The 25,867-nt window shown below is 35.6% G+C and overlaps 1 protein-coding gene across 37 annotated transcripts in view; it reads right to left on the bottom strand.

Annotated features, from left to right (window-relative positions):
* LOC128556235 (androglobin-like) overlaps positions 1-25,867 on the bottom strand; it is a 156,811-nt gene that overhangs the window by 5,541 nt on the left and 125,403 nt on the right. For 24 of the 37 annotated variants that reach the window (XM_053540638.1, XM_053540640.1, XM_053540639.1 and 21 more), the window contains 15 exons: positions 24,660-24,719; positions 22,767-22,787; positions 20,914-20,950; positions 20,118-20,212; positions 19,314-19,422; positions 18,518-18,652; positions 17,823-17,976; positions 17,209-17,396; positions 16,542-16,747; positions 16,054-16,071; positions 13,710-13,786; positions 11,172-11,204; positions 2,033-2,062; positions 1,327-1,398; positions 166-277 (listed from right to left, as the gene is read on the bottom strand). In XM_053540638.1, the coding sequence (XP_053396613.1) occupies positions 166-277; positions 1,327-1,398; positions 2,033-2,062; positions 11,172-11,204; positions 13,710-13,786; positions 16,054-16,071; positions 16,542-16,747; positions 17,209-17,396; positions 17,823-17,976; positions 18,518-18,652; positions 19,314-19,422; positions 20,118-20,212; positions 20,914-20,950; positions 22,767-22,787; positions 24,660-24,719 (1,347 nt within the window). Of the gene's footprint in view, positions 1-165; positions 278-1,326; positions 1,399-2,032; positions 2,063-11,171; positions 11,205-12,140; positions 12,171-13,709; positions 13,787-16,053; positions 16,072-16,541; positions 16,748-17,208; positions 17,397-17,822; positions 17,977-18,517; positions 18,653-19,313; positions 19,423-20,117; positions 20,213-20,913; positions 20,951-22,766; positions 22,788-24,659; positions 24,720-25,867 lie in introns of all 37 variants that reach the window. The other 13 variants (XM_053540631.1, XM_053540654.1, XM_053540632.1 and 10 more) reach the window with 11 other exon arrangements.

The raw sequence follows: 25,867 nt of genomic DNA, 5'->3' as shown, positions 1-25,867 counted from the left end.
ATAAAATATGTATCATGTCCTGAAAGTATTAAAATGATTTACTGTGGTTATCAAAATCTTAACAAAAGTAATCTACAAATTTAGGCTATCAGATGAAATACACATGAATATTGTCAGTAAAAATTCCTAAAACATTCCGATAAACTATAAAGCTGGATTATGTACCTTTGAGTTCATTTTTCTCCATTTCTTTCAGCATCTGTACAAATGCCCAACTGGCTTCAGACAATGGCCAACTATCCTTCAAGACCTGAGCTTCTATAATATACTTGTGAGGCTGCAAGAGGAATATATGAAAACTGATTATGAATCTTGTTTGTATATACAAATGTATTATGAAATTAATTTTTACTCTTTCACTTGTCTTTGTCACAAATGTTTATCCGTTTCTCTTCACCCTTAACAAAACTTAAAAGTGACAAAGATGCAAGTAAATACAGAAAATACGGAGTAATGCCTTTTTTGTTTCTTTTTTTTTTCCAGAAAGTTGAATTTATGCTGCAAGTAAATTTACTATATACTAGGATTTCTCATCAGCAGTAACTGGTTCCGAAATAGCTGATAACCTAAAATAGAACAGAAATACAGTGATTTCTTATTGGGCAGTACTAGCTTGTTCTGAAGAAGCTGATAATTACCTCAAATACAAAGAGATAATGGGATTTCTAATTGGTACTAACTTGTTCTGAAGAAGTTGATGAATACTTCAAACAGAACAAAGGTACAGGGATTTCCCAGGAGTACTAACTTGTTCTGAAGAAGTTGATAATTACCTCAGATAGAACAGCGATAAAGGGATTTCCAATCAGTACTAACTTGGTAAGAAGTTGCTGATAATTACCTCAAATAGAACAGAGGTGAAGAACAAATGGGATCATCAAATGTCATATTTCTTGTAAAAGCTACATGCAGCAAATACAACTTCAATGAATACAGTATTGACTTATAGTAACAGAATGGATGCAAACGTGAATTACAAAACTAGCGCCGTTTGTGAAACATGTTTGCCCCCCACCCCTCCCAAATGAAGGCCTAGTGGAGGTATCAGTAACTTGATGTTTATTTTCAATTTAAAGTAAGCTTTGACCTTGATCTCAGACCTAATGAAGCAATATGGAAATCTATTAACCACAGACAATCATAGTATGAAGCTTGATGGGAGAGGTGCTATCGTTCTCATACTTATCCGAAGCTATTTATAGTTAAAAGGTTACTGTGACCATGACCACTGACCTAGTGACTCGACAACAATAGAGGTTTATCTACTAACAACAGGGAATAGGGACATAAAAACAGCCAATGAAAATCACAATATTCATAAATTACCCTGAGGTCTCTCTCTTCCAAGTCCCCATCACTCAGTCCGCCATCTGAATGGTGATCAACCTGACTGCTTCTCTGAAATTACAAGTTAAACTGTGTTAAATAAAACAATAAAATCACAACCAGTCCATGTTATTTATCTACTTCCTTTTTAATAAAGTTAAAAACATGACTGGGAATTCTGAAGCATTTCTATAGAGAATATCTCAAGTACTGCTCTTAAAGGTCTGAATAAGAGTTAGAAAAATTATTATATGACTCCATATAATTCTATAGCCTGTGCTACTGACCAGTCTATAGTTCAATAGTAAATTCTGCAAGGGTCAGAAAACTGTAACTCCAATACCTTATTTACATTTATTTAAAATGTCACAGATATGAAAAGTCCACAGACAGTTCCAAAAGCCAGCACTCCTATTAACATATATTTTACCTAAAATATTATAGAGTGCAATAGGGAAAATAAACTTGTCTGGGTAAAGTAACCGAGCACATTTTGTACATAGAAAATGTTACTGCTCCGAGTTATCAAAGAAGAAAGCTAATAAACATGGATTGTTGCTTCTACAAAATCCAAACACAGTTTCACCACATTTTTCATCTTTTAAAACTACTAAATGTTAGTGCTACCATTCTTCAAATGACATGCCACTTGTTACAAGACAAAATATTATGACACCGCTGAGACAAGTGTTACACAGTTATTTACCCTTGGGCTTCTACCACTGGCGGGTGGTGTCTGAAAACAGTATTAAACTGTGTTCATTTATCAAGTAAATATTTCTTTTTAAACAAGTGTCTAGTTTGATGGTTAAATAATGCATGTACAACTTAGTTAGCCAATCATATGCTGGAATTTTTATAAGTCTTCTAAAAAACAACCAGGATCATTCAGTCATTTCCATTCTAACCAGATTGTCAAAATACCGATAAAAGCACTTCTACAAAAGATGTAGCATAATAACTGTAACAAAAATAACTAGAGCTATCACTAAAGGTGATGAATGTACCCCCCACATGCACTGACACAGTACATTGCAATTTGACGCACACAAGATTGCATAATTATGTGGACTGTATGTATATAGACTGTATGTATACAGTATAGTAACAACTAGAAATGTGTCCATGGGACACAGATGCCCCCACTACATGACATTAAAATGACAATTTTTTCCCTGGTCAGGGGCCAGAACTCCTACAATACTGAATGAATCTGGACGCGAAACCCCAGGTGCACAACTACACATGCTGACCAACATGCCTGTAAAGTTTTGTGACTCTAGGTCATATACCTTTGGAGCTAGGCATGACACAACATTAAAATGACCAATTTTTACAAAGTCAGGGGCCATAACTTCTACATGACTGAATGAATCCGGACGCGAAACCCCAGGTGCACAACTACACATGCTGACCAACATGCCTGTAAACTTTGGTGATTCTAGGTCAAATACTTTTGGAGCTACGTGCGACACAACATTAAAATGACCAATTTTTTACTAAGTCAGGGGCCATAATTCCTACATGACTGGATGAATCCGGACGCGAAACCCCAGGTGCACAACTACACATGCTGACCAACATGCCTGTAAAGTTTTGTGACTCTAGGTCATATACTTTTGGAGCTAGGCATGACACAACATTAAAATGACCAATTTTTACAAAGTCAGGGGCCATAACTTCTACACGACTGAATGAATCCGGACGCGAAACCCCAGGTGCACAACTACACATGCTGACCAACATTCCTGTAAACTTTGGTGATTCTAGGTCAAATACTTTTGGAGCTATGCGCGACACAACATTAAAATGACCAATTTTTTACTATGTCAGGGGCCATAACTCCTACATGACTGGATGAATCCGGACGCGAAACCCCAGGTGCACAACTACACATGCTGACCAACATGCCTGTAAAGTTTTGTGACTCTAGGTCATATACTTTTGGAGCTAGGCACGACACAACATTAAAATGACCAATTTTTACAAAGTCAGGGGCCATAACTTCTACATGACTGAATGAATCCGGACGCGAAACCCCAGGTGCACAACTACACATGCTGACCAACATTCCTGTAAAGTTTTGTGACTCTACGTCAAATACTTTCAGAGCTACGCGCGACACAACATTTTCGGAAGGACGGACGGACGGACGGACAGACGGAAGGACGGACGGACAAGAGCAAATCTATATGCCCCCCCCCCCAAAGTGGGGGCATAAAAAACAAAGTCCCATAACTATGCAGAATATTTATCTAAAAGAATGTAACATGCACCATGCACAACTAGGCTTGGTACTGATCACTTGTGTGAAGTTTCATTAAATTGTGTGTAAGGGTTTGGTAGATTAGGCACACACAAGATTGCATATGCAGACTGTATGTACATAGTATGTTAACAAGAAACAAAGTCCCATAACTCTGCAATTTTTGTCGCTGAAAGAACCTAACATGCCCAATGCACAACTACTGTTGTTACTGATCACTTGTGTGAAGTTTCATTAAATTGTGTGTAAGGGTTTGGTAGATTAGGCACACACAAGATTGCATATGCAGACTGTATGTACATAGTATGTTAACAAGAAACAAAGTCCCATAACTCTGCAATTTTTGTCGCTGAAAGAACCTAACATGCCCCATGCACAACTACTGTTGTTACTGATCACTTGTGTGAAGTTTCATTAAATTGTGTCAAGGGGATGAGGAGAGATGGTGCGCACAAGATTGTGTCTATGTATATAGTATAGTAACAAAAAAAACAAAGTCCCATAACTCTGCAAATTTTTTTTCTGAAAGAACCTAACATGCCCAATGCACAACTACTGTTGTTACTGATCACTTGTGTGAAGTTTCATTAAATTGTGTCAAGGGGATGAGGAGAGATGGTGCGCACAAGATTGTGTCTATGTATATAGTATAGTAACAAAAAAACAAAGTCCCATAACTCTGCAAATTTTTTTTCTAAAAGAACCTAACATGCCCCATGCACAACTACTGTTGGTACTGATCACTTGTGTGAAGTTTCATTAAATTCTGTCAAGGGGATAAGGAGAGATGGTGCGCACAAGATTGCGTCTACGGACAGACGGCCAGACGAACAGACAGACAGACAGACAGACAGACAACCTGAAACCAGTATACCCCCCCTTACAACTTTATTGTCGGGGGGTACAATAATGCACAGTGTTCTTTTTGCTTTTGTTGGGTTTAACTTTGCAACGATACAATAAAAAGTCAGAATTTATGGAAACTTTCCAGCTTTGACAGTGGAAGATGACCCCAGGTCACCCTCTGTGCATTATTTCATCGCAGACAGACACCTTAGTAGAATCACCAAACCCCCGTAATCAAGCTGGATGGCTTCTTCACATAAAGAATTCAATGCCCTGAGTGAGGCTCAAACCCACATCGATGAGGGGCAAGTGATTTGTGTACAGTGTGAATAAAATGTTCTCATTAATTTAAGTAAAATAGTGCTAATATATGTCAGCAAATATGTAACAAAATACATTTAAATGTAAGTAAAATCACCGTACCAAATAACTTTTATCAAGACTTAAATCTCTTAAATGTTTAAGAAAAGATCTATTTTTCTTGTTAGTGAATAGAACAAATCACTTCACATCTCAACACCTGCTATCACTTTTTGTTAAATTGTAAAAAATCTCGCCACAACATTTAAATCACACAAAAAATCATCAAAACACCTAAACCATGTTTTCGTTTTACTCTCCGAAGTAGAATTATACAATAAAACCCATGGTCACTGCTTAGATCTGCCAGTTTATTTGAATTACTGTGAAATCATTTAAATTCGCTGGCATGAAATTTCGCGTAAACATGAAGAAGGACTGTTTCGCGTGGACTTTAATACGGGCATTTTCATTTTAGCAATGAAAAATATAATGAAAAAATAATAATAGCGCGGTCTTAAATTCGCGCATCGGTTCTAGCGCGAAATACGCGAAAATTCATCCTACGCGAATAAAAATGATTTCACAGTAGCTATACAATGCCAGGCATTTTTCAGTACCAAAGATTTACTGCTGTTCCATGGTAGAACCTAAAGTGTGGTTCCGTGGCAAAATCTATGGTATGGTTGTCCAGTTGAACCTCTGGTGTGGTTCCCAGTTTGAATCTCTGGTGTGGTTCCCTTGCAAATGCAAAACTTCTGATATTGTTCCCTTGAAGAACCTCTAGTATAGTTTAATGACAGAACCTCTGGTGTGGTTCCTTGGTAAAATCTCTGATATGGTTCCCAGTCTGAACCTCTTTTATGGTTCCCTTGCAAAACTTCTGATGTGGTTCTCTAGTCGAACCTCTGGCGTGGTTTAATGATAATACTTCTAGTGTGGTTCCCTGATAAAATCTCTCGCATGGTTCCCTGTTAAAACCTTTGGTGCGGGTCCCAGCTTAAACTTCTGTTGTGGTTCCCCTGTAGAACATGTGGTGCAATTCTGTGGAAGAATCTCTGGTGCAGCTCCCAGTTTGAACCTCTGATGCAGTGTTAAAACCACTGATGTTGTTGCTTGGTTGAATCTCTGGTGCAGTTCCCAGGTAGAACATCTAGTGCAGTTCCCAGGTAGAACCTCTAGTACAGTTCCCAGGTAGAACATCTAGTGTAGTTCCCTGGTAGTATCTTAGGCACAGTTCCCTAGTACAACCACTGGTACGATTTGTTGACATTTTTACAGGTGGCATATTTTGCAATTATTCTTTGTCTTGACTTAACTGATATAAAACACAGTCCAAAGTAATTTCATTCTGTCTAAGCAGGTAATTTCCGTAAGGATTTTCAAAACGGATGTCCAATTTCTATCCTTCATGAGAAACATTTTGACTGAAACAACTTCCATATGACATATCCCCAAAACAATTATTCAAAGAAAGAAATGTGGGGCTCATCCAGGTACTTTGTTTTACCTCCCACCACATTCTAGCCCTTTCATTGGTTGAGTAGTGTCACGTGGTTGCCCTCTATATTTCTATAGAAGGTCAGTGGGTGACCCTACATGAGAATTGCAATTCAAAATTGTGTGATGTTGACAATAAAATTAACATTATTATCTTAAAAATTCAAAAGAATCCTACTACCACCTTCAGAGACCTTTTGAGAAGTAATCAAGTGGTTGATAAAACAAATCAATTATTTGGTTTGTTACTAACCCTCTACGGAAATATGTAGGGTCAGTATGCTTTATAGAGAGCTTGGCGTATTCCGTAGCGGGTCAGTAACAAACCCAATAATAATAATGTCAACCCTCAGATGGATGAGAATGAATAAGTGAATTAAACACAAACTGAGAAAATGCTCAGATATAAAATATAATATAGATTAATCCTTCCAATTAATCTTGTTTATTCTGGCTAGATTCCAATTTAATTGTTTGTACGTATTTGCACCGGTTGCCATAACGCTAAGTCGTTGCTATGGTATGTATCGCGAGATTTCGTAGCAGACGATAATTTAAAAAGAAAGTCACGTGTTTGCCGTGCTTCCGATTTGCCATTCAGCACGAGGCCGTTTTAAGAACAAGACATAAATACCAAATAAGCTAAGCGATTGTTATGCCAGGTGGCAAAAAACAAGAAGCGATGGGTACCGGCAAGGTATAAGAGAAACGCCGCAGATGGGATGGAGGATGTTAGAGGTAATTTTATCGACTTCCAGCAAATTATTCGTGAGTATCCTATGTCAGCAGTTATTTCGTTAGTAAGACAGAAAGTTCTGCCCTTTATTGAATGTAGTACTCAAGCTATTACCACAGATGACAATTCGGTCTCAAATTGCGGTACATAGGACCGCGTAAACAAAGGAAATGAGACTTCTTTATTTTTTACCAAGTCTTATTCGTCCCAAATTCTATAATGCAAAATATTAATATTACATGTTTACTCTAGAATGTTATTACTTTGCATGTTCATTCAAGCTTAACACACACAACGTATATATATATAACAGAATAAGTAGGGGCGAATAAAAAGGGTGCGGTGGAGTTAGCGGATTTCACTCCCGGGTTTTAAACACCGGTACGATAGAATGTCGTTCAAACAACTGTAATACAATATTGGTTCAATCGAACGTCGAAGGGATACGTTATAGTCAATTATCCTATAAAGCGGAATTCCATGAAATTTTGTCAAAATATTTTAACGAATAAATCTATTGGCCACAAAAGTTAGGCCAGCACGTTTGTTTATAAATTAGAATAGGGAGCTATGATGGCACGCATTGACCGGCGGGTGACCTTAGCAAGCAGTAGGTATGTGAAAGAGCCCTTCATAGGATATATTTAGTAATCAACCAGACGAACGCAGTTGCAAGTGTCAGCTTTGCACAGGTAATAATCATAACAGAAACATCGTGATCCGTAGGCGCCGCGTATATATACATATAAAAACATGCGCATACCTTCATTTTTTACTATTAAAGTTTAATATTTTCATCACCGCTTGTGAAATGATAAAGTTTGAATTCTATAACAGTTAGAATAGGATAATGAAAGAAATACAGACAAAATTCTACAAAAACGGTCGATTTTAATGAAATTGCATGTTTAAGAATTCATACAGCGCGTTCTTTAATTTTTCGTCTGTCTAAAAAGTAAATAAATGTAACATACTATATGCATAAAGCTCAGATGTTGGACTGCAAAATGCAAAAATCAGAATAGGAAAATATTAAATAATGAACATACGACAGCAATTTAAAAACTTGGCGTTGACTGTTATTTGGCAAAATTTTACACGTGTTAAAGTACATATATGTACTAGTACACTGTGTAGTGCGCTTTCCTGGTCATCGATTAAATATGGAATGGTCCGTTATTTAGGTAGTAGTATTAACAATTAAATTAGCAATTCAGATCTTACCCTATTTGGCTGACGAGTCTATAAATAGAACTGTTGCGACAGGTAGTATTTATTAGCATAATATAGTGTATTAACAGGTTCTCGTAACGTTTTGGTAAGTTTGAAATGATTTTATTATTGTTGTTTTTAGTAAATATAGGGTATAAGCAGTTCTTGGCAGTCAAAATAATTCGACGGTCGGATTGTTTTATGTTTGTGACTGGCAGTCCAAATGTCAAAACTTTTTAATATTAAGGACCAAAATAATGGAGGATAAATCACAGTTCACAGTCATATAAAAGTTAATGGTTTTATCGCTTGCGGGTAGGCACAGTACAAACATAGGTTTATATCACCAGAACAATTCGTAATTTTGGATTTTTACATAAATCAATGAAGAATTGAATTCCTCTTTTGAGACATTTAAGTTTTATTTGAATTTAGGTCCGATTCGTGGAATAATCGGAAATTGCTTCATTTATTTTGGTTTGACGCGAGTGGGGATATTGCCTACATATATACGTGTGCTGCTTTCTTTATAGTAAAAATAAATAAATAAATAAAATAAAAACAAGAGCTGTCACTGGTGGTGGCAGGTGCCCCGCAGCGCCTTGGCCTGGTGGCCTTGACCTCTGACCTGGTGACCCCTGGATCGGAAGGGTCGTGTACTCAATAAGTACTTTCAGCATGTGAGGTTTGAGGGTCCTGGGTGCAGTGCTTCGCGAGTAAGGCGCCTTCATGCACAAAGTTAACGTTGTGACGAGCGAGCGAACTAATTAACGGTCTGACAGTTGAAAACTAATATGCCCCGAAGGCATAAAAATAAATAAATAAAAAAATCTCAGTTAAAAAAAAAAAAAAAAAAAAAAAAAAAAGTAGGCCCTATTTCTTAGGTTCACTTCAGATTCCGGACCATGTTCTGATTAGTTGTACGGTTTTCTTTTTTCTTGACTATTTCGCGTCGGCGAAGCACAATGTAACAATACAATTTAAAAACATTGTTCTTGAACGTATCAATTCGGTTCAGATCATGATGCATTCATTTAAAACAAATCGTTGTTATACTTCGGATACGATCAGTATACCTTTTGAATTTAACAACTGAGTCGGCCCTAACTCATTTGAACGCAAGTTCGAGTTTGGAAGGCACACGATTTGTTCACAAAATGGTAGTCACGCTACTCGATATCAATTTTCGGCTATATTGCCCAAGTGCACATCTTTTCGTAGGTTTAAGACTAAAACTTTCAAACGCATAGGTTTTGTATTGGCAAGGCTAAGGATTTAGCTATAAGGAGAATCTTGGGATCCGTCTTTATGGCAAAGGGATATTTGGTAAGTATATGGTACATGGAAGTACCTGGTTACTGTATGGTACAAAAGGGGTACCTGGTTTGTATATGGTACATGGAAGTACCTGGTTCGTGTATGGTACCAAAGGGGTACCGGGTTCGTATATGGTACATGAAAGTACCATATGGAATTATGCAGGTGGCGCTCATTGTCATATGTCATACACTCGGGATTTGCATGTCACACATTCGGTATTAGTGACATCCTTTTACCGAATGATAATCGGGGACTTCATCACATAATAGGTTGTAGCAGAGGCAAGGTTAACCCGAAGTTACCCAGCAATTTGTCCGTCGCTTGGTGGTGCAAGAGAAGTGTGTGTCTTTAGGGCCTAAAGCACGTCATACAATTGCTTGCTCTCGGATAATAACGGACCAATCCGTTCTGGATTATTACTTCGATTCATTGAATGAACGTGTTCTAAAAACTAGAACTGTAAGAATTTTGGGGGAAATAAAAAGAAATTTAAGTTATTTCTTTGTTATTTTGTGGCGGAAAATTCTTACGTCTGGGTGCGACTTGGGCATGCCATACTGAGTTGTTAACTGTCAATTACTAAATCTTTTTGCATACTCATGGGTCCCTGACCAGCCGCCGCCATTCAACGGGGTTGGTGACACTCGTGGGTTCAAAATTCATTTTTTCTGGTTCATTTTTTCGAGCATATAAGAATTGGCCAGAGAGCGAAAAGGGCTAGGCGTTCTTATAGTTGCTCAACCATTTACATAGGTTACATTTGTTGTTATTAGGTTTATGTTGCGCCAATGGTACCTGGTCCGTATAGGGTACATGGAAGTACCTGGTTATTGTATGGTACCAAAGGGGTACCTGGTAAGTATATGGTACATGGAAGTACCTGGTTACTGTATGGTACCAAAGGGGTACCTGGTCTGTATATGGTACATGGAAGTACCTGGTTCGTGTATGGTACCAAAGGGGTACCGGGTTCGTATATGGTACATGGAAGTACCTGGTTCGTGTATGGTACCAAAGGGGTATCTGGTTTGTATATGGTACATGGAAGTACCTGGTTCTTATATGGTACAAAAGGTGGTGCCTGGTTCTACCTGGCTAACCGTACCGAGGGGTACGGGGGATGGCATGGCATAGTGTTTGTACAATATTTTTGGCGCAACGAGGTTCGAATTATCTAAGGCATGCCCGGGTCGCGCCCTTTGTGAGGATTTTCAACTTCAATCGCCATTTAACATTTGAAGTCTTAAGCCACTATGACCGTCTTTCAATCCACACTTACCCTAAACGAAAAATAAACTTGTGTTTATAATTGGAAGTGTTTTTATTTTCTTTTAAACATGAAAGCTTAGGTTTTATGATGGTACGTCAACCCAGGAATTTAATCCTAGAATAAACACTGTCTGACCCTCTTGCAGTTTTCAAATAACTACTACACAAAGCATTCAATAAAACCCTAATAAAAATATTCTTGTATAAGACAGCAAATTTCATACAAAGCACTCTTTGAAACCCTCACCAAGGGAATTATCTGAATATATAAAGTATACCTTCACACATTGAGGGCTCTTTCAGAAAAAAATAGAATATTATGACTGTTGGAAAAATAAATTCATAAAAACACCCATCACCAAAAACCAAAGTTCAACAGGTGACCACAAGAGTTACCTTTCTTTTTCTAGCGGTGCCAGTTGGATTTGACTGAATATGAACCAACATCATTTCTTTAACTTATTTTGAATATTGCTACACTAGTTATCAATCACACAATATATCGATCATATTACACACAAATTTCTCCGTAAATAAAGCTACGCTTATTCTATTTATGTCTGAATAAAACAAGTGCTGTCACTAATGGTTACAAATGCCCCCGCAGCACCTTGACCTTTGACCTGGTGACCCCAAAGTCAGTAGGGATCGTGTACTCAATAAGTACTATCAGCATGTGAAGTCTGAAGGTCCTGGGTGCAGTGGTTTGCGAGTAAAGTGCCTTCATGCAAAAAGTTAACGTTTTCACGCACGAAGGAACTAACAAATGGACGGACAGTTGAAAACTAATATGCCTCCCTTCAGGGGCATAGAAAGACACTGAGGAACATATAATAAAGAACTAGTAAAGTTACAAGACTGGCAACATGAATACAAAATAATGTAAGAGTAACAGAAAGACCGAGATTATATTAAATATAAAAGTTGATGAAAGACTAAGGCACATAAATACAAGTAATTCCTTGGACATTTATTTAAGTTAGCAAATCCACTAAATTTAAATTAAAAAAATCAAATCATCATGAAATATTATCTTCATAAACATTTACTTCATAATAACAATGCAGTTTAACAGCATTTGGATTTAACTACCAGAAAATCTCACTGATTTTGTGTAACTGGACGTATCTGGTAATACCCACAGTATACTAGATTCAAAAGCAGAAATCTGTTTACACATGCATGTACCTGAATAAATACAACACTAGCACATTCTGTGTATTATTTTTTCTATACTATGTTATTATATCACAACTTGGCTATTATATTTGTGTCATCATACAGCCATGCATTATTTATCATTTTATAATTTTTATAATGGCATGCAAATATTAAACAAGTGTATATTACAGTCACATAACATACCCTCGGACTACGCGCAGTGGGCGTAGGAGTCTGAAAAATTCATATGTTTACTAAATCACGTTGTAAATTCTATGAACTATTTGTTATATTAATAGATCTGAAGTTATCACTGATCAATTTAAAAGGGAAATAAACATGTCTTTCTGTTGCTGCATCTCCTAAAATAATATCCTGAGAAAGGCTGTAAGATTACAGATCAGCAGGAAAATTTAAGCTCTCTACAAGGACATTAAAATATCCCATAATAAAAGGAATTGTATACAGCTTAATATATGAACTTTTTTTAAATTCAAACAAGACGTTTTCGGGTTAATTATCTGCTTACAAGAATTAGTAAATCAGGTGACCAAAAATAATATATAAGAATCATTACAGTCATGTTTCTTGACTGAAAAATGATAAATCATACACTGTAATAACTACATTTCTGTAGACTGTAAAGAAATAAAAACAAGAGCTGTCTCCATAGGATGACACATGCCCCCGATGGCACTTTAAATGAATAGTTATGGCCGATGTTCGAGTTTAGGACCTTTGACCTACGGAGCTGGGTCTTGCGCGCAACACGTCGTCTTACTGTGTCACAATTTATGCGTAGTTATTTTAAAATCCATGCATAAATGACAAAGATATGGACCGGACACGCCCGTCAATGCACTATCATGAAAAAAGACCTTTAACATCTAAGTGTGACCTTGACCTTTGAGCTACGGACCTGGGTCTTGCGCATGACACGTCGTCTTACTGTGGTACACATTCATGCCAAGTTATTTGAAAATCCATCCATCGATGACAAAGATGTGGACTGGACACGCCCATCAATGCACTATCCCTTAATGTCTAAGTGTGACCTTGACCTTTGAGATACGGACCTGGGTCTTGCGCGCGACACGTCATCTTACTGTGGTACAAATTCATGCCAAGTTATTTAAAAATCCATCCATCGATGACAAAGATATGGACCGGACACGCCCATCAATGCACTATCCCTTAATGTCTAAGTGTGACCTTGACCTTTGAGGTACGGACCTGGGTCTTGCGCGCGACACGTCGTCTTACTGTGGTACATATTCATGCCAAGTTATTTGAAAATCCATCCATCGATGACAAAGATATGGACCGGACACGCCCATCAATGCAATAACCTTTAATGTCTAAGTGTGACCTTGACCTTTGAGCTACGGACCTGGGTCTTGCGCGTGACACATCGTCTTACTGTGGTACACATTCATGCCAAGTTACTTGAAAATCCATCCATCGATGACAAAGATATGGACCGGACACGAAAAATGCGGACAGACCGACAGACAGACGGTTCAAAAACTATATGCCTCCCTTCGGGGGCATAAAAATTATAACAGTTTTTCTGTAATGTAATTTATATTATCCTTTTCAGTTGACAATACACTTTCAAATGATACCAAAATTTATTTGATATATTTTAATAACACTGTTACACATAGAACATGCTTATCTGTGGATCAGACACCTTAATCTGAAAGATGAAGGAAATTTGACCATTTCTACCCTATAATACAGAAAGAGAACATGTCTATAAAAACAACTCACCGATCCTCTCCCATCATTGCTCTTGCCTGAACCTCCTCTCTTCCCACCCTTTTTGGTTTTACTTTCACCCTTGTTTGCTGAAAATAGTAAAAGAATAAACACTATATACATCAGAAACTGTCTACAGGGTTACTTCCCTTTTATGCATTTTCATTTACAGGAACCCTAAGCATTCATTACTTTTGCTTTTGATAACAAATTCTGATGCCAGTGTCTAGAAACATTTAGCTGATCTAACTTCACAGACTTACTTGTTTCTCTGAATTTTACTTTAACCAAAATAGATGTATACTAAGAGTAACAAAAATACTACTGTTACGTCAAAGATGAATGAACCCATTTGGCCAATTCCAGAAATGACTAAACAATTTTGTCAAATCTAGGTGTTACAGTAAGCATCTTTAGATATAATATTGCTTTGTTCATAATAACTCATTTCATTTCAATTCATAACATTCTTTAGTTGCAGTAAAACAGCTTACTTCTAGCTATGATCAAACTGACACAATCATGAATTTCCCAGAAGTTATTCCCCCTGAATAGTAACAGTTTTTGACTTAAAACAGTAGCAAACAATGCATGAAAATACTAGCTCAACAACAGTTTGTAAATCTTCCTGTTTTCTGTTAGGGCAGTCTTTTATTTTCCACTCTTTACAATAACAGGATTACATACACTTTAAAATACTCACAGATGATCTACTCAAGAATTTCTGACTTCAATTAAATTTCTATAATATCTGTACCATCAGTATAGATCTACTGTAATTATTTCAGAAAGCAAATATTTCTAGCATTTCTAAGTTCACAGGCAGAATGTAAAATTAAACTTTAAATATACTAGTGAAAAAAAAAACAACAATAAATAGCCAAGAAATTTAAGAGCTCTAGTTTGCTCTACAGTATTCAAGTGTGTAAAAAAAAATATGCAACCTACATAAAGCCATAATGTTAAATGGCGAATTTCACTCTGATCTTAACAAAACAAATGACAAAAGCTGAATCATATTGGTACACTTCTATTTTCAACCCTTATATCAATTATTTCAAAAAACGAAGAGGTCTTATCAGCAACAATGGTATACTCCTTATTGCAATGTATAGCCCAAGATAGTGTATGATGTTGTGGAAGAAATATCACAGTGTGCACATCTTCCAGGATTTTATGTCCAGAGCAAATTGTAGGGTAATACAGCAAAAAAGGTTAAAGTGCACATCAATAAAGAAGTATAGAGACCTTTATATCTTTTACCCACTGAAATATATCTAATGCTTATAGCAAAAGCCAAAAACACGTTGTCTGTCCAAACCACCAGTGCATTCTTTTTTTAACTAAATGAACTGTTCATTTAACTTAAAAGGTGCAAACTGTTGCATAAATTATACAGATTTTACAATACCTTAAGCCTTTTTTAATCTTTATGAATATGTAGGTCAGTTACAAATAGCTCTTTGGTTGGTTATCTTTAATAAATCTATAAATTTGCAACAGGATGATATTGCAGAATGGAGATATTGCAATAGAATAACACTGCAGAACAAACTTATGATATTGCAACATTATGATAATGCAGAATAGTGATATTGCCGCATGACAATATCAAGAAATGGAGATACTGCCACATGATGATATTGCAGAATAGTAATATTGAAACATATTGATACTGCAGAATGAAGACTTTGCAACATGATATCACAGAATGGAGAAATTGCAATATAACAATATTGCAGAACAGAGATATTGCAGCATAATGATAATGCAGAATAGTGAACTTGCAACCTGCCAGTATCACAAAATGGAGATAATTCCACATGATGATATTGCATAATGCTGATATTGCAACATGATGATATCACAGCATGGAGATATTGCAATATCATAATATTTCAACATAATGGTATGCAGAATTGAGATAATGCAAAATGGTGATATTATAAAATGAAGATATTGCAAGATGATAATATTGTAGAATTGAGAAACTGCAACATGATGGTTACTTTTGAATGATACTCCAAAACATAATTCTAAAACTGCTATCCCTCAACCATTTTAAACTTTTACTGTTATAGAGAAAAAGAGTTTCTATTTTCCCTAAAACTTCTGCTATGTTGACCCACAAACATTTCTCTGAGGGCACAGGTCCTATTTTTCTGAAGTGCAGCAAGTATCAGCTGTAAATGCAAGACTTTCACCTATAGAAGACCATAATGACCAATACTGCTCATGTGAATATTGTACATGATATGTATGATGTGTGCTGAAAAGTTGATATATGCAGAGCAAGGCCAATTGCTTCAAACACCACAATCTATGTATATAATAATCAGATGATAAAATATCTTACAATGATCGGAACCATGTACTGTAAGGTAAAATTGTCAGACAATGAACAACATATCATTATGTACACTCACTGTACAAAAAAAAAATACATAAACTGTTCATGACTCTGTAGTTATTTATAACAGGATATTTTGAAAATTTATTTGAAAAATTTCTGGATAGAATGAGAGCAATATATTTCTATTTCTCAGTGTTACAAGAATATATGTGCAAATTATGTTGTCTCAAACAAAAACAAATAATGATGTGGTTTTAAATTATGGACTTTTTTGGGGGCATTATTTAACTTAAACACCCATGTTAGCTATGTTAAAATATGAAAGCAGACAAACAGCTGATATAATATATATTTATTATTACTTTTCTGCAGTTAATTCATTTCTTGTCTTGTTCATAAATGTTAAATTTTCATGATCAAGTATTTCAACAGCACAATATCATAGTCACAAAGATCTCAAAGAAATCTGCATTAACACATAAGCTACTTACATGTCCTGGAAGTTGACCTCTTAGGTTCCTCATCCGGGTTAATGTCCTTGAGAAATGTGAAGGCAGGGATCACAGCGTGACCTTTTCCGAGGGTGCTGGCCACTTCTTCCTCATTATTCAGCACGACAAGTTTAATGTGCACATCAGACTTTGACGTGTTCATCTGTATACTGGTGAGGTGGTCCTCCGTCACCTTAACTGCATACCTAGATTAATTTACAAGATGAATTCATAATTTACAGTAAACAGATAGTGGTTCATTTAAGCTAGAAACATTCTAGGACTGGCTGTAACAGGTAATTTGGAGTAATTTATTTAAATCAAATTTCTAAAAGTATCTTATACACTACTGAAAATGATATCAAAGTTGTCACATTTTGATCAATATATGAGCAAGCTATTGAATCAACAAAACTGAAATGGATCGAATACATGTAGTTACAGATCATAACATAATTCACAGTATTAGATATTAAATTTTTCAGCAACATTGATTTCGTAAGACCTTCTCAGATAATGGGAAAATTTATCTTCCATACAAGAACAAGGTGACAACAAACTTTACATCATTTTCTCAAATTAAATTTTTACTTTGGCATCTCAAAGAATTAGAAGCAAATTATATTGCCATTTCACTAAGTCTTACCATAATAATTTGATAACGTACCTAAAGATGACATTTTTGCTGTTTGGCAGATAGTAATCCTTGATTTCCTTCACAGCAAAGCTGCTGTTTACTTCCCCTCGTAGTGGTGCCGGAAGTGGTGACAGGGAACCAATCATTCTCATACGCCAGGTACCAGTCTGTAAGGGCTGATCTGTTGTTCGTGCTTCAGCAACAAATGTGTAACCTTTCTATAAAATTACATAAAATAAAAATTGAACAACAATTGATCAATGTCCCTTAAGTCTTCATGCTAAATTTTATGTTACCACAAAAAAGGAACTTTTTTTTTTTTTCAAAATAAATATTCCAGTACATTTAAAAAGTTCAAAACATTCAGGAAAATTTCAAGATTGTCTGTAGTCAAACAACTAGGATAAGGCAGACACTAGGTACTTAATACAGTTTCATTTCACTTACATTTACTTTATAATCAGAGATATTGTGAGCATATCTTCTATTTCCGAATCCAACATGTCATAGATTTAAACAGTTCAATGAAATCAGTAACAATAGTTACAAAAATCTGATTTTTTAGATGTATTAATTCGTAAGACTTTGTTAAAATATCTAAATGCAGATAATTTATAAAAAAATTTGTTAAGTCAAAAACTTACTCTGTTTTTCTTGTACACATAAGGTGCAACTTTCTGAAAGACCCTGGGTATTTCCTCTCCTGTATCATTGTTTATCACTCGCAGCATGCATGTGCTAATTGGCACATATAACTTGGGCACCGCTAACATCTCCTCCATCACATGGAAAACCTCTCTGAAATACACATCGGATTTTTTTATTTGAATGTAACAAATTTCAATGCATTCATACTAAAATACTAATTGTACAAAACAGAAACTTGGCAACAAAATGATATCTCTGCTCTATCTTGGCAACAAAATGATATCTCTGCTCTATCTTGACAACATAATGATATCTCTGCTCCATCTTGGCAACAGAATGATATCTCTGCTCTATCTTGGCAACAAAATGATATCTCTGCTCTATCTTGACAACATAATGATATCTCTGCTCTATCTTGGCAACAAAATGATATCTCTGCTCTATCTTGGCAACAAAATGATTACTCTGCTCTATCCTGGCAACAAAATTATACTTCGGCTCCAACTAGGCAACAAAATGATATCTCTGCTCTATCTTGGCAACAAAATGCTCCATCTTCTCCATCTTGGCAACAAAATGCTCCATCTGCTCCATCTTGGCAACATAAGGATATCTCTGCTTTATCTTGGCAACAAAATGATATCTCTGCTCTATCTTTTCAACAATATAATAGTCATACTTAAAGACTTACCTAAAGACAACAAACCAGTTGTTTGGAGGTTGGTCAGGGTACTGTCCCTTGTAATCGTTGTATGATATCTTGTTCCACTCGTCCTTGTAGAATGGATACTTTACCATCAGGTCTGGATCCAATTTAAACATTTGCCTGTAAACAGATCATCAAGAAGAAAATCTGAAATTACCTGTAGCAATATCATTTTGAAAATGATGCTTACATTTAATTGTGCTAGGTGAACTCTGGCATTCAAGGAAACACTTCCATTATATATACATGTACTTAAGAGTCAAATATGATCAAATATAGTTTTGTTTCATTCAGTTTACACTGATGGAAGAATAAATTCTAGTAACTATGCCCCATGTCCTCAGGAATTTCTAGTAAATATGTCCTGTATCCTATGTCCTAAGTAATGTCTAGTAACTATGTCCTGTGTCCTATGTCTTAAGGAATTACTAGTAACTATGTCCTGTGTCATATATCCTAAGGAATTTCTAGTAACTATGTCCTGTGTCCTATGTCTTAAGGAATTTCTAGTAAATACGTCCTGTATCCTATGTCCTAAGTAATGTCTAGTAACTATGTACTGTGTCCTATGTCCTAAGGAATTTCTAGTAACTATGTCCTGGTTTTCCAGACAGAACTTGTTCCTAAGTAAGGCATTTTCAAGGCTATGGTCACATTCAGCTCTGAGAGTATAGTCATTCTAAATACTGTTACAAACTGAGCAGATATATTTACCAAAACTGCTCTAGATCTGTTTTACATACATCTATGACTTATATAATATGAAGTTGTAAGATCAAACCTAAACAGGAATAGTCCCGGATGGTCAGGGTTGCTTGGATCCAAGTTTTGTTCTATGATGGCCCAACATTTCTGTAGGTTCTGTAATACCTTTTGATTTTCATCTGAACCTGAAACAAATATGGTTACATTCAAACATCGTTTCTAGAGGTTGTTCTGATTTATCCTAACTATTTTTAGGTATATTGTGAAATAATCTCTACACTCTATATTAATCACTCTAAACACCTCATTCCTGATTAAAACTGTTGCCACAAGGCATGTGAGAGAAGCCCTGCTCTTTTCTTTATACTGAGCACCAAATAAGGGAGTTACTGGTATCATATTATGTCTTTAATACAATGCCAATGGGAATCACACCCTTTACCATTTCTACTGCACTTAAAGCTAATGCTCTACCAGCAAATAATTAAGGCAGTTTACATATGGAACTATTCATAAATGACTTGCACACTTTACCATGAGACTATCAAGACAGTCAAAATATCGAACTCTGTTTAAGAATGACTTGAACACTCTACCACAAGCATATCAAGGTGGTTTACATATGGAACTCTGTTTATGATGACTTGTAGTCGCTACCATTAGGCTCTCAAAGCGGTTTATATACAGACCTGTGTATAATGTCTTGCATGACATATATATAGTTTAAAGGCAAATGCAAACTATAAATATCCACACTCGTCCTTACTCAAAATAAACATAGTTCAAAACCAAATTTTTTTTGACAAAAATGTACATTCCTTTGAAAATTCACAGTCCTGAATATTTATTATTCACAAATCTGAAATGACAAACAACCTACCAGGAGTTCTAGCAGCCCTTATTTTCCTGACCCAATATCCTTTCCATTGTTTCTGCAGCTTTACCGTAGCAACCTGCTCCTCTGTAGTCGCTTGTCTGAAATATAGTTTTCTGTCCATGAATAATTCATCTAGAATAGTGAAAACTTTTCATCTTAGTAAGAAGTATGTATAATAAGTTACAGGCAATAAAGAAATGGATGATACTGATTTTCTCACTCACAAAACAAAGATTAAACAGTACATCAGTAATTTCCCATCTCATGGTAATTACTTTGATACTAAATCCAAATTATCTTATCTTAGACCTTTATTTCATTTCAGTTTTTTTACATTCCATTATTCAATACACATTTTTGAAATGTTGGCCCAAATTTACAACACAACTTTATAGTTAAGTTTAACCAATTTAAAAGTATAAACACTATAATATAGTAATACCCCACTAAATTAAATCTGTAAAGAGCTTGCTAAAATTAACAAAGATCTATAACTCTAGAAATTACATCCAATCATGCAATCTGCAGTCAATGCCGCAGTGTTACTGCCTACAGAATGTCAAATGCTGACACCATTACAAAATGTCAAAGGTTGACACCATTACAAAATGTCAAAGGTTGACACCTTTACAGGGATACATAGTAAACACATAAACTCTGGCATCTCATGACCATTCGCATGACTCTGATACTTTTACATGGGATATAATTTAACCTTTAGCCTGCTGGTGGCAAATGATTCTGCCTTTGCAACTAGTGCAGACCAAGATCATTAAATAACAGGTTTACAATAACTTACCTATTCTCCCATGAAGAACTAGTTTTTTCTGGCTGCTCTGTAAGTATTACAAATAAAAACTTGCTCAATTAATAAGGCCATAATTTCAGATAGTAGAAATAATATGATTGTAAATAAAGTAAAATATCTTGAAACCTCTGTAAAAACAAACTCCTAAAAGCATAAAAAGCTCTTTATGGGAAAATCTTGAAAAACACAAAACTAAGAACTATGTGTGAACTTAGCAAATCTTTACCCTGAAAACTAAGAGAGAGAGAGAGAGAAACTATCAACAATCAATTTCACTTTAGGATGAAATTTATCCGCAGATCATTCAGATATCAATTCATGACTGCTATCAGAAAAGGTTTGAAACTGATAAAATATTAGTTCTCAACCAGTTATCTCCCTTGACTGCCGTTCTGAAGGCATAGACAGATTTCTTGTGAAATTGAATTTCACAGAAAACATAGCTATTTCCTTAGACTGTATCATACATGTTAAATTCTAAATTATTGTTTTAAACAGAAACTTGCAGCATTTGCTGATATCCCATTTAAAGTAGTTTGACCTCTAAAATGGCTGCTATTTTGGCAAAGGAAGGAAGATAATTATTCTTAGTCCTGAAATAACCTGGATAGAAATGTCCAAAATTTTTCCTTTTGTGCCAGATTTACCAGTAATGTGAAATATCTAAGGCTTTAATTCAGTGAGGTCTTTCACTGCAATAAATATTGGCTTTACAGTTTTGCCATTAAAAAACATATACTCAACTTTAAGTTGGATTGCTTATAAGATGGGATCCTAATTGTGAATCTATTTCAAGTCTCAGTTACAAGATAAAACAAGAGCTGTCTCCATAGGATGACACATGCCCCCGATGGCACTTTGAATGAATAGTTATGGCCGATGTTAGAGTTTAGGACCTTTGACCTACGGAGCTGGGTCTTGCGCACGACACGTTGTCTTACTGTGTCACACAATCATGCATAGTTATTTTAAAATCCATGCAGGAATGACAAAGATATGGACCGGACACGCTCATCAATGCACTATCATGAAAAATGACCTTTAACGTCTAAGTGTGACCTTGACCTTTGAGCTACGGACATGGGTCTTGCACGCGACACGTCGTCTTACTGTGGTACACATTCATGCCAAGTTATTTGAAAATCCATCCATCGATGACAAAGATAAAGACCGGACACGCCCATCAATGCACTATCCTTTAACGTCTAAGTGTGACCTTGACCTTTGAGCTACGGACCTGGGTCCTGCGCGCGACACATCGTCTTACTGTGGTACACATTCATGCCAATTTATTTGAAAATCCATCCATCGATGACAAAGATATGGACCGGACACGCCCATCAATGCACTATCCTTTAACGTCTAAGTGTGACCTTGACCTTTGAGCTACGGACCTGGGTCTTGCGCGCGACACGTCGTCTTACTGTGGTAAACATTTATGCTAAGTTATTTGAAAATCCATCCATCGATGACAAAGATATGGACCGGACACGCCCATCAATGCACTATCCTTTAATGTCTAAGTGTGACCTTGACCTTTGAGCTACGGACCTGGGTCTTGCGCGCGACACGTCGTCTAAATGTGGTACACATTCATGCCAAGTTATTTGAAAATCCATCAATCAATGACAAAGATATGGACCGGACACGAAAATTGCGGACAGACCGACAGACTGACAGACCGACAGACAGACGGTTCAAAAACTATATGCCTCCCTTCGGGGGCATAAATATCTAATTTGGTCTGAGAAGCTAATAGTTATTCCTTTCAAGCCTTTTCTGATCCTTCAAGATGAGTATACAACATGGAAATAGAAATTATACATATATCTATCTTTACATACCCTCTGTTTGGGCGACAGTCTCTATGTGGGGTCATGCAGGGTAGAAAATAATAGAATATAAATCATTTGGTTACACAGATTGTACTGTTATTATATGTAATGCATAATAAAAGAAATGTTTCAATAAATCATTAATTTAGAGAAAATGTATTTTATATGATTAATTTCAATCTAAAAATCAGCAACATCATGCATCATGCCATTAATATTCATAAAGTTCTATTTTTATATTTTGGATTATTGAGTTAATAAGTTTTTCAGATACAGTTACTTACAGAAGACTGAATTCAAATGTCAAACATGTTAAAGAACATTCATATTATTGTTTATATTGCCACTGAACAGCATTTTTAGTTAATTTGATAAAAAATGACTGTAAATTCTAAGAAATATGTCATTTTAGTAGAATTTTCAGGAAGTTATCTACTAGGAAAGCTAAGCTCTACTTCAAGAAACTATGAAGCCCAGAACCAAAAGCTCTAATCATCTAATCTATGCCTTTATGTGACATGGAAAACTCAAGTCTTTTCTCAATGTTTGAATCTTTTTTTTTTTTTTTTTTTTAATTCAACAGTAACCTGTATACACAGTGCTGTTGCCTTTGACCTGTTAGAATTCAATACCAGAATCCTCAGCCAATTATTTTTGACATATAATCTAAACCTTTCAACAAAATGCCATACATATTTTGAAGCTACAAATGATTTTCCATGCATTGAAGTTAATCATTTAATATCTATCATTACATAGGAAGTACCTAGCCAATCTTAATAATTTTACCTGAATAACTTTGAGTATAGTTAAATATTCAAAACCCAGTGACATCATTACAAATATAGCCATTTCACTTGATAACCTAATACAATTCAACTAATTTTAAAATGCAAGAGGCACATTCTTTAAATCTATCCTAATATTGTACAACTCGTATTTAGTCAATACAACCAAGCAAAAATAATACACCTTGTTTGATTCATGCATTTGGTAACAATGTTTTTAATTGAATTTCCTTTTTATATTACTAATTATTGAAGTGTAACAATGAAAATGTATGTATTAATTTCAAAAAGAGAAAATATCTATAATTCTAAGACTTAGAAATTAAGAAGACATTTTCAAAAAGTTCTGTTACAAAATATATGAATCAAACAATGGTTCCCAAAATTAGAATCACTGGAGTCCATTTTTTATATTATTACATACACGTTTCTATTCCCCATTAAGTTACACTAGTACCGGAAACGTCAATATTTTTCCATACATTGACGCCTGAATTTCATATCGGGTGCGTGACGTAATTCAGTGTTGTTTTTTTTTTCTATTTAGTATTGTCAATCCTATTCAGGCTATTGAACACATTTATGATATTTACATTATATTTATAAGTGTAGATGTGTATGTAATAAAAAGGTTATTATCTTTACAAAGCTAATAACCTGTAAGTATAGCACTGTTCCCTAAATATTATGGTACCAATACAACACATTATATGTACTGTGAAATCATTAATATTCATGGGCGACTAAATTTCATGGATTTCATTGTTCATGGTCAATCCACAAAATTTAACCCCAACAAACAAGTAAAATTCCCATTCACTTTATATCCATGAAGTCATATCCACACAAATTTTGATGACCACGAAATTACATGATTTTACAGTGTATTAAATATAAGACAAAAACGTAATAGCAACAGTAAAGTTCCACAAACTTCTAGGCACACTATTTCTATGAATAAACTAAAGAAGCACAATACTCTAAAAGAGCATGCATGTGTTACAAAGTCTGCCCATCACCAGAGCTGCTAGTGTACCAAGGCCATGCTAAAACTGAAAGGCAAAACTCTATAAAGCAAAAAGCATAGAATCATGCATTGCGAGACTACACTTACGCTTGGCCCCCTTTGTGGCCGCTGGCTTGGCTGAGCCACGGTGGCTCGTATGTCCAGTAGCTAAAACATTATATAACAACGAAGGTACAAATCTTGTAAGGAAAATATACGGTGATACAAATACTCAACAATGCTCTGAGAATGAATAATTCAAAACTTCAAAATTTTAAATTTTCATATTCACTTGCTCTAAATATGTATGATGTCATTTTTTCTATCAAAATGACAGAAATTTAAGACAACTTATTGTCTTTGTAGGTTAAGACACACTATAACAGTGTACCAGTGTTTCACGACAATTCAAGTTAACTAAACAAAACAGAGCATAACAGAAATCTAAAAATTATGAAGTCTGAATTTTAGACCCACATTGTTGATAAATGAATCCCTGGTACAATATACAGGAATAACGTAAGTATAAATTATCAAGAGTAAATTTTGATCAGAAAGATACACTCAGGTGTTTTTAAAAATAGTAGCTAAAATTAACTGGTTAATAACAAGAGTTTAAACATCTCAATTACTCACAGTCTCTCTTATATTTTCCAATTTACCCCCATGCCTTCAAAACTGATTACATTAAAACTAGCCTGTTTATAGGCATCAATATTTATCAAATAAAGACAGAGAGAAACTAGAGATGCCTTTGAGAAAAGTGCATGTCTCAAACAACACCTAAAAAATGTCTAGTTTCTCTTGATAGTTTAGACAAGTGGATCCAATTATATGTCTGGACAAGTGGATTCAATCAGTAATTCAAGGACCATAATTCAAAAGTGCCTAGGCAGATTTGGCTAGTTATCGAACTTGGCTGAGGTCTCATGGTCAAACACATTTTGTTCAAGTTCGGTGAAGATCAGATGAGAAAAGTTCAACGTAGAGTGCGGACAAGAGTAAAAAGGCAGAGTTTTGGTAATTCAAGGGCCCTGACTCCAAAATGCCTAGACCAATTTGGCTGGTTATCGAACTTGGCCAAGGTCTTATGATCAAACACATTTTGTTCAAATTTGGTGAAAATTGGATGAGAAATGTTCGACTTAGAGTGCAGACAAGCTTTGTGACAGACACACACACAGACAGGTGGACACACAGACTGGAGTAAATCAATATGTCTCCCACACAACTGTGTGGTGGAAAATGTAGCTCTGGAAAATGACTGTACACAAATAACAAGATAACAACACTTTCAACTTTGGCTGACACAATAT

The sequence above is a fragment of the Mercenaria mercenaria genome, chromosome 4 (genome assembly GCF_021730395.1).
Source record: "Mercenaria mercenaria strain notata chromosome 4, MADL_Memer_1, whole genome shotgun sequence".
Classification (NCBI taxonomy): domain Eukaryota; kingdom Metazoa; phylum Mollusca; class Bivalvia; order Venerida; family Veneridae; genus Mercenaria; species Mercenaria mercenaria.
The sequence above is the reverse complement of the archived record's forward strand: the minus strand, read 5'-3'. Positions and strand labels throughout refer to the sequence as shown.